Here is a 15,568-nt window from a genome sequence, read left to right as displayed (position 1 = left end):
AGAAAACAAGCCAAGACTTTTTAAGAGGGGCTTGACAGTTCCAAGGGATTGTTACTGATTACTCTATAACATAGCAGAGTTCTTAAAGACCTATTTAAGAAACAAAAAATGGGTTAACTACTGCTAAAAAGATGTGTGTCACAGACAAGAAGGCACAAAGTACTGATGATTGGAAAAAGGTAATTTTTTATTGTTGAAACGTTTAATTCAAAGTTATACTGAAACTGTTGTCAGAAAAGGTTAAGGTGATCTAAAAAAATGCCCTGGGGATTTCAATACCTCTGTTGTAGTCACCCTAGTTCCAAACATTTCAGCAATATCTTTCTCCCATATCCAATTACTGTTTTCGATTCTTCCTTGGAGTATCTCATATTTAGATTAGTCCACAGGACCTACTAAATGCTACCTTAATCTCCCTAAAATGGATTTTATCCTGTAATTTTCCTATTATGACTACATTAGAATAATCTATCCATCTCCATTTCTCCACAATTCCCAAACACAAAAACCTACAACTTTAAAGATGGTTTCCCTTCTGTTTCTTTCACTGACAAAAGTCATTCCAAAGCCACTTAGTACTTATGATATATAAAAATTAGGGGGTTGAGGGGCGGCTAGGTGGCGAAAAACTAGCCGTGTAACCTTGGGCAAGTTACTTAACCCCAATTGCCCTCCAAAAAAAAAAAAAAATTAGGGGGTTGATTAGATGCCTATAGTCCCTTCAAAGTCCTTGTCATCCAGTCACTGACTGTTCCCACCCTATAATATAATAAAAGGATCTGTCAAACTAGGAATCATTCATGTTCTAGGCACTGTACTAAGTAAAATAAAATAAGGAGTTTTAGATAGATGATATGTATGGTATAATTTTCCCCTTCCTTTCTTACTAATGCAATTCCTATGTTGTTTTTAAGAAGTATTTCTCAATTTCTATTTCATCTATTAAAAAACAATACTCTGTATTGTTAGCTATACATAAATTCACTCAATAAACATGTTTTAATCACCTATTACTATTACCTATTATTAACAATACTCTCCTTATTTATAAATATTAAGAGAGTGGACCACACATTTTTAAATTCCTTACAAAGGGGTGCTTAGTAATTTTTTAATGTATGTGTTATATCCACAACTAGACAGAGGCAGCTATGTGATAAAGTGCTGGACTTGAAGTCAAGAAAACCTGTGTCTCTGGACAAATTACTTAATCTCACCCAGTTTACTAGTCTCCAAAATAGAGATAATACTATCTATTTTCCAGAATTGTTAATATCAAATGATATATTTGTCAAGAGGTATGTAAATGCTATTATTAGACAGTAACAGGAGCCAAGCCTTCCATTTCTTTTTATCTGTGACTGCCATTTACAGCAGAGCTGACAAAAAAGCTACAAAATACTGATGGATTGGGGCTAAGAGGTATCCTTTCCCCCAAAGGAACAACCCTTTCTTTAACTGTCCCTATTTTTTAAATTAACAATAAGGAAGTATTCCCAACTTTTTTCCCTAAGAAAAAGGAGCCAGGAAAGCTACTTTGTCTTGTCTTCCTTTTACCAACCAACAGTCTGCATGTAGAAATACCCTTTGACCTAGTAATGCCCCTATTGGGCCAAGGCAACCAAAGAAAGGCAAAAATGCCCTAAAATTAAAAAGCAACTCTTTTATAGTACCAAAGTTCCGGAAACTAAGACGGTATCCATGTGAGAGGGCTTGGCTGAACAAATTATGTCACGAACATAATGGAATTATTTTTGTGTTATTTCAAATGACAAAATAGGGTTGTCCCAAAGAAGCCTGGTTAGCTATACATAAATTCACTCAATAAACGTGTTTTAATCACCTATTACATTCTGGGCACTATGATAAGCACTAGAACTGAAAAATTTATATAATATTATAAAAGAATCTGTGAAAGACTTGAGAATTCCTACAAATGGAATGGCTTAACTACAATTCTAGAAGACTGACTGACAAGGATGTTACCAAAGGTACAGAATAAAATAATAAATTTTTATACTCAGACAATGAGACTTCGTTTTGCTTAACTATGTGTATCTGTGACAAAGGCTTTTTATTTTTTATTCCACCCAGTGGTTAGGCTAGGAGTATAAGGGGGGAAAGAGCAAAGTGAGTTGATTTAGGGTATATTGTTGTTTTTTTAAATGCAGAGAACAGAAGACCAAAAAGAAGCACAGACAAGACAGCTTTGAAATCTACAGGTTGAATATTTACATACTTAAAAAATAAGCAAGCTGGTACATACTAGAGCTAGTTTCAGTACAATCCTATTTTACTATGTATACGAAAGTATCCTTTTTATTTCATATTCAAGTATAGAATTTTTTAAAAAAAGAAAACAGAAGACTGGTATGTGGCATATCTAACATAAATACAGCAAAAACTTCATTGGTATGAACTAAATGTTAAATGGGAAGCCAGATTAAATAATATACTTTAATATGTACAGTTTAATTTTCTAGCATGCATTATAAAGTACTTAAAAGGGTAGATCATAAATTTCTGCAGCTATTACTAGACAGTTGCATATTGAAAATATAAACAGGCCCAAAAAAGGTTTGAACTGCGTAATGAATAATCGACATATTATATAGTTAGTCTTATTAAGGAAAACTAGTAAAGTCTGAGTTAGCCCACCTACCCCCAGTCTTTTGAGAATGACTTCATGGATAATCAAACAGTCCTACAAACACCTATACATATCTCCTACAGTAAAACAGATTATTGAACTGGAGAAACTATTCTGAATCCTACAGCAATTTTTAAAAAACTAGTACCTATGGCAATTCAGGTAAAGATTATTTATAATTAGCACAGTTTATAATGTAAATGAATCCTATTATCAAGAGTATAAATCCTTCCACATAGGTCAAATATTCATACATACCACCCCTTCTTCCAATCTTCATTTCTCCTATTAATTTGTTTAGCAACTTTTTTTAATTGGGAAAGGCAAATAAATGCTTCAAGAAAGAAATAACCGGGAAAAGTCTAGAGCATTCTGTGCTAACCTGAAACAGAAAACAATTCTTTCAACATGGAGAAAACTACATCCACACTGACCAGGGATATTGGCATTTGGTGGAGAGGGTAAGGATAAAGGCGACTTGGGTACATCATAATGTTGTAAGCAGTCCTAAAACCCCCAAGTTTTGCTAAGTACTGAAAATTAGAAAAATAACACTTCTCTGAGCAGAACCAGAAGAACGTTGTACACCCTAATAAGCAACACTGTGTGATGATGAACTAGAACAGATTTAGCTCTTCTCAGCAAAACAACAATCCAAGACAATTCCAAAAGATTCATGAAGGAAAATGCTATCCACATTCTGAGAAAGAACTGATGGAGTCTGAATGCAGATCAAACATACTATTTTAACTTTCTTTGGTTTTTCCCCATGGTTTTTTTCTTTAGTTCTATTTCTTCTTTCACAACATGACTAATGTGGAAATATGTTTAACATGATTGCACATGTATAACCATATCACTTTTCTTGCCATCTTAGGGAGGAGGGAGGGGAATGAGAAAAATTTGGAACTCAAGATCTTATTTTAAAAAATGAATGTTGAAAACTATCTCTATACATAATTGAAAAAAATAAAATATTTACCAAAAGAAAAAAGAAGTAACACCTCTTCAACAGCAGTGATGTCAAACTCAAATATAAACAGATTCCCCACAAGTTGCATAGACTTAGAATGCCACAAATTAACATTATGTTTTATCTTATTTTCATCTATTTTGCTAAATGTCTTCCAATTACATTTTAATCTGGTTCAGCCCCACTCAGTTTTTTGGCATGCCAGTTTGATTCGGCTGCTCTACAGTATTTAAAATATTATAAAATACATATGTATATAAATATATATAAAATACAAAATAAAATACACTCAAATTACCAATACCCACAAAAACTAAAATAGACCTAGTCATACCCATGTCAAGACTCAGTCTTCACAAAGCAAGATTGGGAAGAGTGGAACCATATTTTCAATTCATGCTGTACCTAGATGGATATTCTGAACTACTGGGATTCTGAGACTACTAAAGGAAAAAGTATACCACCTTCATTTTTAAGGAGGTGAACACTAAACCAAATAGGATACCACCTCAAGCAACAAGATTTAGCTCCACTTCCCTGAACATCCGGCAGGAAACATTACAAGGAGCTATGACAAGGAGGTTAACTTTCAGCCTTTTTAATGGTTTCTAAAACTTATTTTTTTCTACTTTTAAAAATGACCAAAAAGCCTTCAAGATATAGAATTATATGTGCTTCTCCAAAAATGAAGGCCAGTGGTTTCTGACATGCAAAAAAATGTACATGCACAGAATGCCATATTTGCTCCCTTTCAATTAAGTCTATCTTTGGTAACATTCTACCTGCAAAGAGGAAAATGGAATAGGTAGTGTCTTGTGACAAAATTACTGTTTAAAAACTTGTTTTGCAAACCTCAAACCCCATAAATGTCAGTTATTAGACATATATAAAGTCACTCTAAAATTAAGAGCCAGGAAACTACAGCCCACCTGTTTTTTGTACAGCCAGTGAGCTAAGATGGCTTTTACATTTTTAAATAAAGTTCTATTGTCTGCATTTGGTCCTTCACTGTAGTTTGCTGACCTCTGGTCTAAATTATGCCTATTTTAGTATCTGAAATATGCTCCACAAAGACACCTCAAAAAATTCACCTTCAAATAAACGAAACTTCAGGTCAAAAGTACTTTTGCTAATAAGCCAAACAGATATTGCTGATGAAACCCAGTCTACACCACTGAGTCCTTATAACAAATGGACATTAGCCTTTAATTAGTAACATTTTACTGTAAAATCCAAACTGCTGAACGGAATAGTCTAAATTCCAAGGGTTTAAACTAAATCATCTCTGCAGGTTTTCAAGTCAGAAGACAGGAATTTCAAGGAAAGAAAAGGAGAAAGCCAGTTTCTATTTACAACCAATGTAACCTTGGGCAAGTTGGTTATGCTCATTGGGCCTCAACATCTAAATACAAAAAGGGGAGGCCTTGAGGGACTCATCAGAGCTAGACAAATATTGAAGGGCCCTTCTATCTGCAAAATACTTAGGATCACCCTAAATCTCACAGTCACATGTATTTGTTTCCCAAAACAAGCAGAAAGTGACTATGCACTTTTTTCACACAGTTCAACTGAATTATAACAAACTTTTAATTGACATTTCAAAGATCATATGGATTATTATTTGATTAACTTTTCTTCCAAATGTTTCCTGGCAAAATTAAAGGAGAATGAAAAAACCTTTCGTAAGTAATAACTAGGATTCTTTACTATTATCAATGCTGGGATAAGAATTTTTTCTTTTCACAACTGAAAAGAACAATTATGGTTAATACACAAATAGCTTGTTTGCACCTTAAATTTCAGTGATATGGAAGGCAGGTTCTCCTGTACTGGAATGCAAAAATTCAAGTTCTCTAACAACAGTGTTAGCAGTTGTAGGATTCCTAAATTAATTTGGGATTTTAACTTGTGGTTCTTTCTGAAAGTATTCCAGAACATCATCCCTCCTTCCCAACTGCATCAGAAGCACAGGACCTCTACCTATGATAAAATGCTATTCCTTTTTTTTTTCCCACTTTATTTATGGCTTTTTAATTTAACATTTCCCCCAATTACATGTGAAAAATATTTTTAGCATTCATTTTAAAAAATTATCGAGTTCCATATTCTCTCCCTCTCTCCAGTGCCCCCTTCATGGAGAAAGCAAGTAAACCAGTGAAGTCAGCAAACTACAGTGAAGGACCAAAAGCAAGTAATTTGACATAGGGTATACATGAGCAATCATGTAAAACATATTCATGTTAGACATCTGGAAAACAGACAAAAAAAAACCCACAAGAAAAAGAAAGTAAAGAAAAAATATGCTTCAATCTGCATTCAGACTCCATCAATTTTTTCTCTGGAGATGGACAGCACAAAATCCTATTCCTTGAGTAAGGTTTCAGTCCCCAACTCATATGAAAGGATTACCCAATGTATCCCTAAATTATAAATACAGTTGAAAATTCCTAGACTAGGTAATGGACTCATTCAAATCCTATGATCCTAGGTAAATCCTAGATAAATAATCTACTAAGAACAGGCAGTACAAACACCAGAGATCTCATCCAAAGTTTGACAAAAAGGATAGTGTCAAGGAAGAAAATTTCTGACTTTTTTGCAGCTTATTTTTCTTATTCATTTAGAACTTATACGAAGAGCAAACAAAACCAAAGAATTTCCATGTACAACAGCACAACATAAGAGGATTCAATATAAAGCCATGAAGTTCCATTTCACACTCTTCACTTTTTAAAAAATTATGTAATAAATACTACACATTATTTTCAAAGCTGCCCTGCTTTTATGTGCTTCCTTCCTAGTTTTCTTTTGTTCTGATGTGCATCTTTTACTTTTTTTCTCTCTTCCTCCCTACCCAGTCCTAAAACATGCATATATTTATGTATGTAAAAGCATACTATACATACTTCTATTTAACAGTTCTCTCTGGAGGTGGAGAGCATCTTCTTTCATAGATCCTTTGTAGTTGAGTTTTTATAATACTCAAAATAACTTAATCATTCAAAGCTCTCCTTAGAACAATATTGTTATTCCTGTGTATAACATTCTCTTGGTTCTGCTCATTTCAATACATTTTTATAATTTTATGCAAGTCTTTCTATGTTTTTTATAAAATCAACCAGCTCATCATTTCTTATAGCACAATAGTATTCCATCACAATCATATACCACAATTTGTTTTATTTGTTCCATTCCATTATACTGCCCTTTCATAGGGCTATCCACCATCACACAACAAGCAAATACAAGGTATCCCAAAAGTCTTAGTGCAGTTTTAAACTTTAATTAACTTCAAAAGTATAAATACTTCATATAAACATGCAAAAAATAACATTTGAAAGGTTAATTATTTAAAATTTTAAAGTACTGATGTTATTAAAATTCAACTAACCAAGCTATTACTTTCATCAGCTACTCCTCAGTAACTGAAGACTGCATTTGTAATCCCTGCCTTTAAGATCATCCAAAGGTTTTGATGCAGTACACAACAATTTTGACATAACTCCACAGGAAAAGCTAAGAGATCATATGACCAAGTTGACCAAGCAAGAGTATCTCCTCTACTGATCCACCTAAGAAAGCACCATACAGAAAAGTAATTTAAAAATGTATTAAGGTTGACTGGGGGGTGTGGGCAGCCAAAAAAAGGTCAGGATAAGACATTTCTCCCGACTAAGGAAGGCAGCAGAAGTTCTGGGACACTGGAGTGGGCACCAGCCTACTGGCTACTGCACATTTAATGCACCTAGTACAGGCTCTGGAGGTGGCTGCAACAAGCAGCAGTGACTTTGGGAGTTCTAAGCCCAAAGATGGCAAAAGAGTCTGTCAACTTATGAGAAAGAGATTACAGGGGACCCACTTGCTGGCACTGTGGTGCAGCTAGCAACTCTATTTACCATCCTTGGTTCTGGATCACAATGTACAGCTAGAGAAGAATGTTTGTGGTCAGTCACAAGAAAGCAGGGGCTCTGGTCAGTTCAGAGGCCAGAGGAGCTCTAGAACTTTTGGGTGCAAGGGAGGAGGGGCTTTCCTTCAATAAGTCTAAAGCACAAATCAGGAAAGCAGTGACCACACCACCTTGTAAGCACGGAAAACTTGCCAACTCCCAGAAGAGAAATACAAAACAGCAGTACAAAAAAGCCTGAAGCTTGGGACAGTGCCTCCTTGCCCCCAGGTGAGCAGAAGCCATTATCAGCATAACAAAAAGTTCAAAGTCAAGATACAGGCTAGAAAAATGAGCAAACAATAACAACAACAAAAAGAACTTGAGACCATAAAAATCTACTACAGTGGCAGGGAACAAACAGCAAGCCAAAAACTCTTGATGACAACAATACAAAAACAGCTACAAGCAAAGCCTCAGAAATACTAGTTGGACCCAAGCCCAACAAGAATGCTTTGAAAAGTAAAATAAAGAGCTAAAAGTGGTGGCAGAAAAATTGGGAAAAGAAACAAGTCATGCAAGAAAATTATGAAAACAGAATTAACAGCTTGGTAAAAGAGGTACCAAAAAACATGAAGAAAATAACACCTTAAAAAACAGAATTGGAGGGCGGGTAGGTGGCGCAATGAACAGAGCACCGGCCCTGGAGTCAGGAGAACCTGAGTTCAAATCTGACCTCAGATACTTAACACAAAAACTAGCCGTGTGACCCTGAGCAGGTCACTTAACCCCAAATGCCCTCCAAAAAGCAAAAAAAACAAAAACAAAAACAGTTTTTTAGGGGCGGCCAGGTGGCTCAGCGAGTAAGAGCACCGGCTCCAGTGTTGGGATGACCTGGGGATCAAATCCGGGCTCAGATACTCAGCACCACACCCAAAAATAACTGGCTGTGTAACCTTGAGCAAGTTACTTAAATCCAATTGCTTTAAAAAAATAAAATAAAGAACATTGTACAAGCTTCAAATGAAGTCTTCATAAAGCACATATTTTCTCACAGGAACATCTAAGCAATCACTATGTGCAAAAAGCTAGGGATACAGAAAGCAGTCTACTCTCAAGGAAACTTCATTCTACTGAAATACGGTATGGACACAAGAAAATACAAATAAATATAAAGTAACTTCAACCTGGTAAAGTGCTAATATAAGTGAGGAGGCCTAGAGATGACTCAGGAAGTGTGTAGGCAGCAGCATGTAAAATGGATTTTGAAAACTGAGTTCAGGATTCTCTAAGGAATTTAAGTGAATTCCAGAAACAGGACATACAATGTTGCATAGGTATGTTGGAAGGCTTTACATGTCAGATTGAGGTCTTTTGTGTTTTATCCTTGAGGGCATAAAAGGTTTTTTTTACTTGAGGGAGCTGTGCCTTAGAAACATCAATCTAGTAGCTGTGTGGATTTGAAGAGGGAAATGACTGTAGTAGCGGAAACCAACTAGGAGGTTGTAAAGGACAGTCTAGATCAAAGATGATTAAGAGTCTACAGAAGAGGAAAAGTTCAAATCTCCAGTCATCAAGCCCAATGATGCACAATGTTTCACACAACCAAATTTGAGGAACAATATTTTTTTTTTCAAAGAACTGCAAATCTGAGAGTTGAAGCTTAAGGATCTCTCTAGTCCAAGGATGGGGAACTTGAATCCTGAAGGCCAACATGTGGCCTTGAGCAACAGGCTGCCCACCCCCAATTCTGGTCCAACAATTCTCAAATATTTTGGTCTCAGAATCTTTTACAATCTTAACAATTATATAGGACCCCAAAGAGCTTTTGTTTATGTGTTTAACACCTATCAATATGATCATATTAAAAACTTAAAATTGATAGTTTTAAATATGTATTAATTCATTTATAATAAACTCATCACAAACTAACATGAAATAACATACTTTTATGAAAAATAACTTCTAAGATATATAAAAAATTGAGAAGAGTGTCAGGTTTAACATATTTTTTGCAATTCTCTTTAATGTCTGGCTTAATAGAAGCCAGTTGGATTCTGCTTTTGCGATAAATCTGTTATGACATGTTTGAAAGTATATGAAGAAAATCTGGTCTCACAAGGTTACATAATTAGAAAAGGAAGTGTTTTTAAATAGGCAAATTACATTTTAGTATTTTGTCCTCAGTGACCCTCTGAAAGGGCAGTTCATTAATTAACAGTTCATAGTTAGTATATGTAGATCATTAGTTTGTACCCAACTCTTTATTTTACAGACAAATACAAGTAAGGTCTAGAGGCTTACATAGCTGCACACATTCCATAAGCACTAAGTCGAAGAGCCAGAACTACAGTAGAACCCAGGTCCTCTAACTCAAAGTCTATGCTCTTCCCAATAGGAGTAGATCACCTTCCTTTCTAGGTTTCCTATTCAGAAGACAAATCACTCTTCCACAATTCATTGTCCAAATTCATACTAAAACTGAGGGAAAATGAAAACTTACAGATAAATTATATTGTAAGATTAACCTATACTGAGGACCCAAGATTTCATTATTGTGGTTATTACCTCCATCAATATAGATCATAAGCACACTACCATTTAGCAGTCTTTGGGAATTGCTGTGGCCAATAAATTCCACCTTAAGTCAAAGTGGAAGAGAAGTACAATAACTCCTCTAAACTTAGCCAAGTTGGTCCTCAAGAAAGACACACATACCCCATCACCAAGCCACACTGAAAACTTCTTCATGCAGTTTACCAGAGCTCACTCTCCAAAGGCAGAGCAATCAACAATCCAAAAAAAAGTGCAAGGATGATCATCCACTCACTTACAATGGCACAAGATAACTTTTTTCCCATTTAGACCCCAAAGTAAACAAATCCAATCCTAACTGAACTTAATTTCCCATTCTCAACCTGCATAAAATGAGGTAGGACAAAGCTTAGCCTATAAACCAAATAAGAGTTTAAGAATGAAATAAAAAAGCAAGGTTTAAAAGCATAAATTATTCCATCTTGGCCATGCATATACTGACTGATAACAAGTAGCAGAGTGGGAACAAGGTGAGTGATCTAGGGTCTCTATAGTCACTAATCTACTACGGGTCTTTCTGAGGCCTAGGATTTTTTAATCTGTAAAATAAAGGATTTGACTAGATTATCTCCTTTCCAGCTTTAAAATCCTTTATTTTTATAATTAAATCATTCTACTCTAATCCACAAGTGGAAATTCACCATAAGTCATCTAGTTCTCTCTGAGATCTCCTGTTCACAGGGACCACCATAATGTGGGTGTCACCTAATCCTCCAGTAACCATGTGAGCATAAGGAGGATTATGGAATTATCTACTTGTTAGATTACTAAAAATTTTTCTGTCACAGAATATAAAATTTTAACAAAAAATGGTTTAAACTTTCAAGGTGAAGACAACTATTTGAATTCAAAATTCTCCGTGTTTTAGACTTGAAAGGTTTATAAATTATGTATCCAGAGTGCAAATGAAAATTTGAAATTTTTAAAAAATGAATTGAATCCTTTTTTATTACTGGTTTCATCAAAGGGGTAACAAGTGCTTTAGAGACATTTAAATCAGTTACCTATTAGCCCATAAACTCTGAAACTTAGATTAAGATAAAACAGCTATGACAATAGTATTTTGCTATTTCCATCGTCTTTGGACTCTCAAATAAGGTCATATCCCCAAAATTAAATTCATTAATAGCAGCTAATAATAATAATGTTAGTTAGCATTTATAGGGTATGTTAAGATCTCCAAAGCATTTTATAAATATTATCTCATTTCATCCTCACAACAATCTTGAAAGATGGGTTTATTATTATATTATTATTTTTTATTATTATTACTATTATCTCTGGTTTACAAATGAGGAAACTGAAGCTGAGGGAGGTTAAGAGACTTGCCCTGGGTCATACTAGGTCACATGACATATTTGAACTTTAAATCTTGACTCTATGGAGAAGGGAACTTTTAATCTTACCTCTGAATTTTATTACAGTTCCCCTTCCCACAAATTTGAAGGTTTCAGAGTACCAAATCAGTGCCTGATCAGTACCGGATTTCAAGTGAGAAGGCCTACTGTAGGCCTTCCATTAGTGCCCCCAAATCTCAAGAGATAGCTTGCTTCTGCTCTCTGAAATGGAAGTACGTTTTTGATTCTATAAACGGTTCCTTCAAATTACACAATAATGACCCTAACAGAGAAGAGTGTTATGTAGGTCAGTGACTTACGGCCAATGCTTAGGTCACTCAAGGCCAGTTCAAATTATCTCTAAGGGATGCCAGAAATTTTAAAAGTTAAATTCATTTATGAAATACACAACACATGACTTTTGTGCTTTTGAGGGAGGGGACAGTGTTTGGGGGCATAAAACACTAATAAAAAGTAAAGTGTTAAACCTCAAAGTTTGGAAATCACTATCTTTTTAAATTGGGGACAACCTGGGCAATTGTAAAAAAAAAAAAAAGCAAAATATCTCAGAACCATAGAAGGGAAAAGGTGTCCCAACCCAATACATCAAGGTTAAGACTAACCGTTCTTGTAAAACCTTCCATTGAACCTCAAACACTTTTATTTCATAACCACTACCCTATCCTACCTTACAATTTTGTTTGCTAAGCCCCACTTCTTCTCTTAGATTCTGATGTTATAGACCCAGGACTCTTTGGAGCCATAAATATTTCTTCCTCCTAAACGGTTTCTAAAAACCAGAAAGCCTTCCTTACCTAAGAATCCAGGTGATAATTTCCCCCAGCCCCACCCAACTTAACTGCTGTGACTCCACCTTACTCAATTACTTGTTTAGTACCTTTAGTCTTAACAGAACTCAATTACTTGTTTAGTACCTTTAGTCTTAACAGAACTCAATTACTTGTTTAGTACCTTTAGTCTTAACAGAAACTATAAGGAGGCCACATATGCTCAAAGCCTCTATACCACTAACAGACCACTTAAATGGTTTTTTACAACTGACACCAAAAAGTTCAGTTGAAGCATTATAAAAAAGGCAAAGGATTTAGTCAATTGGAAGGCCTGTGTTCACGCTGTGTGTGACCTTTGGCAAGTAAAAACCCACATTAGGTATTGCTAACCTCAGTAAAATGAAGGGACTTGACTATCACCTCAAAATCTATGACCCCATGAACTTTACAAGTATATTTTTGTTTAAGATTATTAAAATCATGAAATAAACAATTTATAGCCATTTCAATCAGCTAGCTGGCCCATAACCTCTGACAATCAGATTAAGATAAAACAGATAGGACAATAGTACTGTGGTCTGATTTCCTTCAGACTCGACGTTTCAAACGATGTTATATCCCCAAAATTTAATTCATTTAGATAAAACCGATTTTGGATGATACATCCAATTTCAAGATTCTCATCATCTGAGAAAAGCAGAGTTAGGTCATGAACTAAAATGTAATTCCAGGTGCAATGCTTGTCCAATACCCTACAATACCCTGTCAACTTCAAGAGAAAAGAAAGAAGGTCCCCATCACACCCGGGCACTCCCTGGAGAACCTGAACAATAGTGTCAAAGATGCTTTGCAATTTTCATCCTTGAAGGGAACAAGGAAATAGATGAGAGCACAGAGTTTTGATGTTTTGTGGGGGGGAGGAAAGGGGAGAGGAAGAGGGAAGTTAAGTTTTAAATCAAAGCAAAAATCAACCAAAGAACGTTTCAATTTTGTGCCCAATGTGGAAATTCTACATTTTATTTTGGGTAAGAAATCTAGGGACTCTCAATCATGGCTAATAAAACTACATTATTCAAATTTTCAAGCATTCTATTTTAAAAAAAGAACTTTGCTTTTAAAGAAAGTGAATTGGCCAAGTTTCAAATAAAATCAAAAAACCCTTTTCCACTACTTTTTCTTCTTGAAGAAAAGCCAAGAGTATAGCACTGGCCCTGGAGTCAGGAGGACCTGAGTTCAAATATGGCTTCAGACACTTAACACAAACTAGCAACCTTGGGCAAGTCACTTAACCCCCACACAGCAAGAGTAAATAAGCTAAACAAAGTCCCATTCTACACTATGAAATTTTCACTTTTTGGGCCTACATAATGGGAGGGGAAAAAAGGGATATGATTGAATTTTTTGCTGTTTAGTTTTGTGGGTTTTTGTTTAGTTTGTCCAACTCTTTGTGTCCCCATTTGGGGTTTTCTTGGCAAAGATACTTTAGTGGCTTGCTATTCCCTTCTTCAACTCATTTTACAGATGAGGAAACTAAAGCAAACAGAGTTAAGTGACTTGCCCAGGGTCACACAGCTAGTATCTGTGGATAAATCTGAACGAAGGTCTTCCTGACTCCAAGTCCAATACTCTATCCACTTCTACATGTTTAGAATCATAGATTTGGATCTAGAAGAAACCTCAAAATTCAATTAGTTCAATTCCTTCACATTTTACAAGTGAGGAAAAACTCAAACCCAAAAATGTTAAGGAACTGACCATAAAACAAGTAATAAAACCAAAATTCAGTGTTCTTTGTACTCCGCCTGGCTGAGTCTCAGGCAAAATAAAATAAAAATGGGTTGCTTTTCATAATAAAAGCCTGATGATTATCTACCAACCACTAAAAACCTTTTTCTTTTCTTTTCTTACAAAGACAACTGAGGCAATCAAAGTAGCTACTGAATTTCCTGGTACATACATCCTCAAAATTAATAGTTAATATAATTCCTTTAAGTCAAGACAAGTCATCCATTACTTACTGGTCATCGCTATTTGAATTCCACAAATTAAAAAAAAGCCTGTATATGATAGTTGTCATTTAGTTCTTTGGATTGTGGTCAAAAGAATCTTCTGATAAACTCCAAATCCAAATTTTGTAAAATTCATTAACAGACAAAATGAGTAATAATCAGATCTGTTTTACAAGCATTCCCATTGGAAGTTGGCCTAATTTCCCTGATTTGCAGTTTTATCATGAAGATAATTCAACAGGTTGATTTATCAGGATGTAGAATGATGATCAAGTTTTTCTCTTCAGGAAAAGGAAGTAAGTTCAGTTGTTGATGTCCAATTTGCATTGCATTGGAGAGAAAAACTATAATCTTCCTACCTTAAAGGTCATTTTCTAGTTAATTGATGAAATGAAAATTATGAATTAAATGTGGATATAGAAGCCATAGTCCAATCTGACAATTTCACACTGCATCTAGTTCAGACTTCCAATGAGCATCCATTGTCACCCCTAGAGCCCCAAAGCTCCCATCTCCTCCTTTCACAGGTTCGATCCACTTGCAGGAGATGAAGGAGGACCCAAGGAAGTAAGACTGGTTAACACAGTAAGAGAAAAAGGCAGGAAAACGGGGTTGAGTCACGTAGTCCGCCATTTTCTAAGCGGAGGAGGAAGACATGTTGGAACAAAAACACAACAAAAGAGCAGCCATTTCCCAATCCCAATCCAATAGCAAGCCTAGCCGGATGAGCCTTCCAACTCACTGCTCATTAGGAAAACCAGACATAACACAGAAAAACAGGAATCCACCTCTCCCCGCAGGAATGGAAGCCACTGCTCTCATAAACTTAGAAGCACAAAAACGCCTCAGTAAGGACGTCGGACACACAGACCCCGCCAAGTCCGATTGCGGTGCTCCCGCTAGATGCCCCGCTGCGCTGCCCACTTCTCCCCCACCTGCGGCCCTTACCGTATGTGGGGAATGCCGACCCCACCCTGAAGAATCTTATAGAGTTTGCTCTCGTACAGCAGCTGGGGATGCCTGGCCTTCTGGGACTCTAGTTTCACCGCCACTTCCTGTGGGGAAGAGAGGCGAAGGCATCAGCACCCCAAAGAGCGGGTCGGGCGGGGAGAGGCCGGTTAGGGGGGCAGAGGGACAAGTCAAGTGAAATAAGGGATTGGCGGAAGGAAAATCTTTTCTAGTGTCCATAAAACGAGGCAATCGGCCTCAGCAGAGCCTCTTCAGGCCGGGGACAACATCGTCCTCGGGTACATAAAATGAAGATGACAACCCGATCCAAACAGAAAACGTTTCCGCCTGAACGCACAGGGGCCCATAACATGTTCGAATG

The 15,568-nt window shown here is 36.1% G+C and overlaps 1 protein-coding gene across 5 annotated transcripts in view; it reads right to left on the bottom strand.

The window, feature by feature from the left end:
• Positions 1–15,568, bottom strand: part of CSNK1A1 (casein kinase 1 alpha 1) — a 54,388-nt gene that overhangs the window by 37,507 nt on the left and 1,313 nt on the right. For all 5 annotated transcript variants that reach the window (XM_069102650.1, XM_069102654.1, XM_069102651.1 and 2 more), the window contains exon 2: positions 15,187–15,293. In XM_069102650.1, coding sequence (XP_068958751.1) covers positions 15,187–15,293 — 107 coding nt within the window. The remainder of the gene's footprint in view (positions 1–15,186; positions 15,294–15,568) is intronic.

The sequence above is a fragment of the Petaurus breviceps genome, unplaced genomic scaffold (assembly GCF_028583685.1).
Source record: "Petaurus breviceps papuanus isolate PSGF00001 unplaced genomic scaffold, PetGlider_PUasm1.0 551, whole genome shotgun sequence".
In the NCBI taxonomy this organism is placed as follows: Eukaryota; Metazoa; Chordata; class Mammalia; order Diprotodontia; family Petauridae; genus Petaurus; species Petaurus breviceps.
The sequence above is the reverse complement of the archived record's forward strand: the minus strand, read 5'-3'. Positions and strand labels throughout refer to the sequence as shown.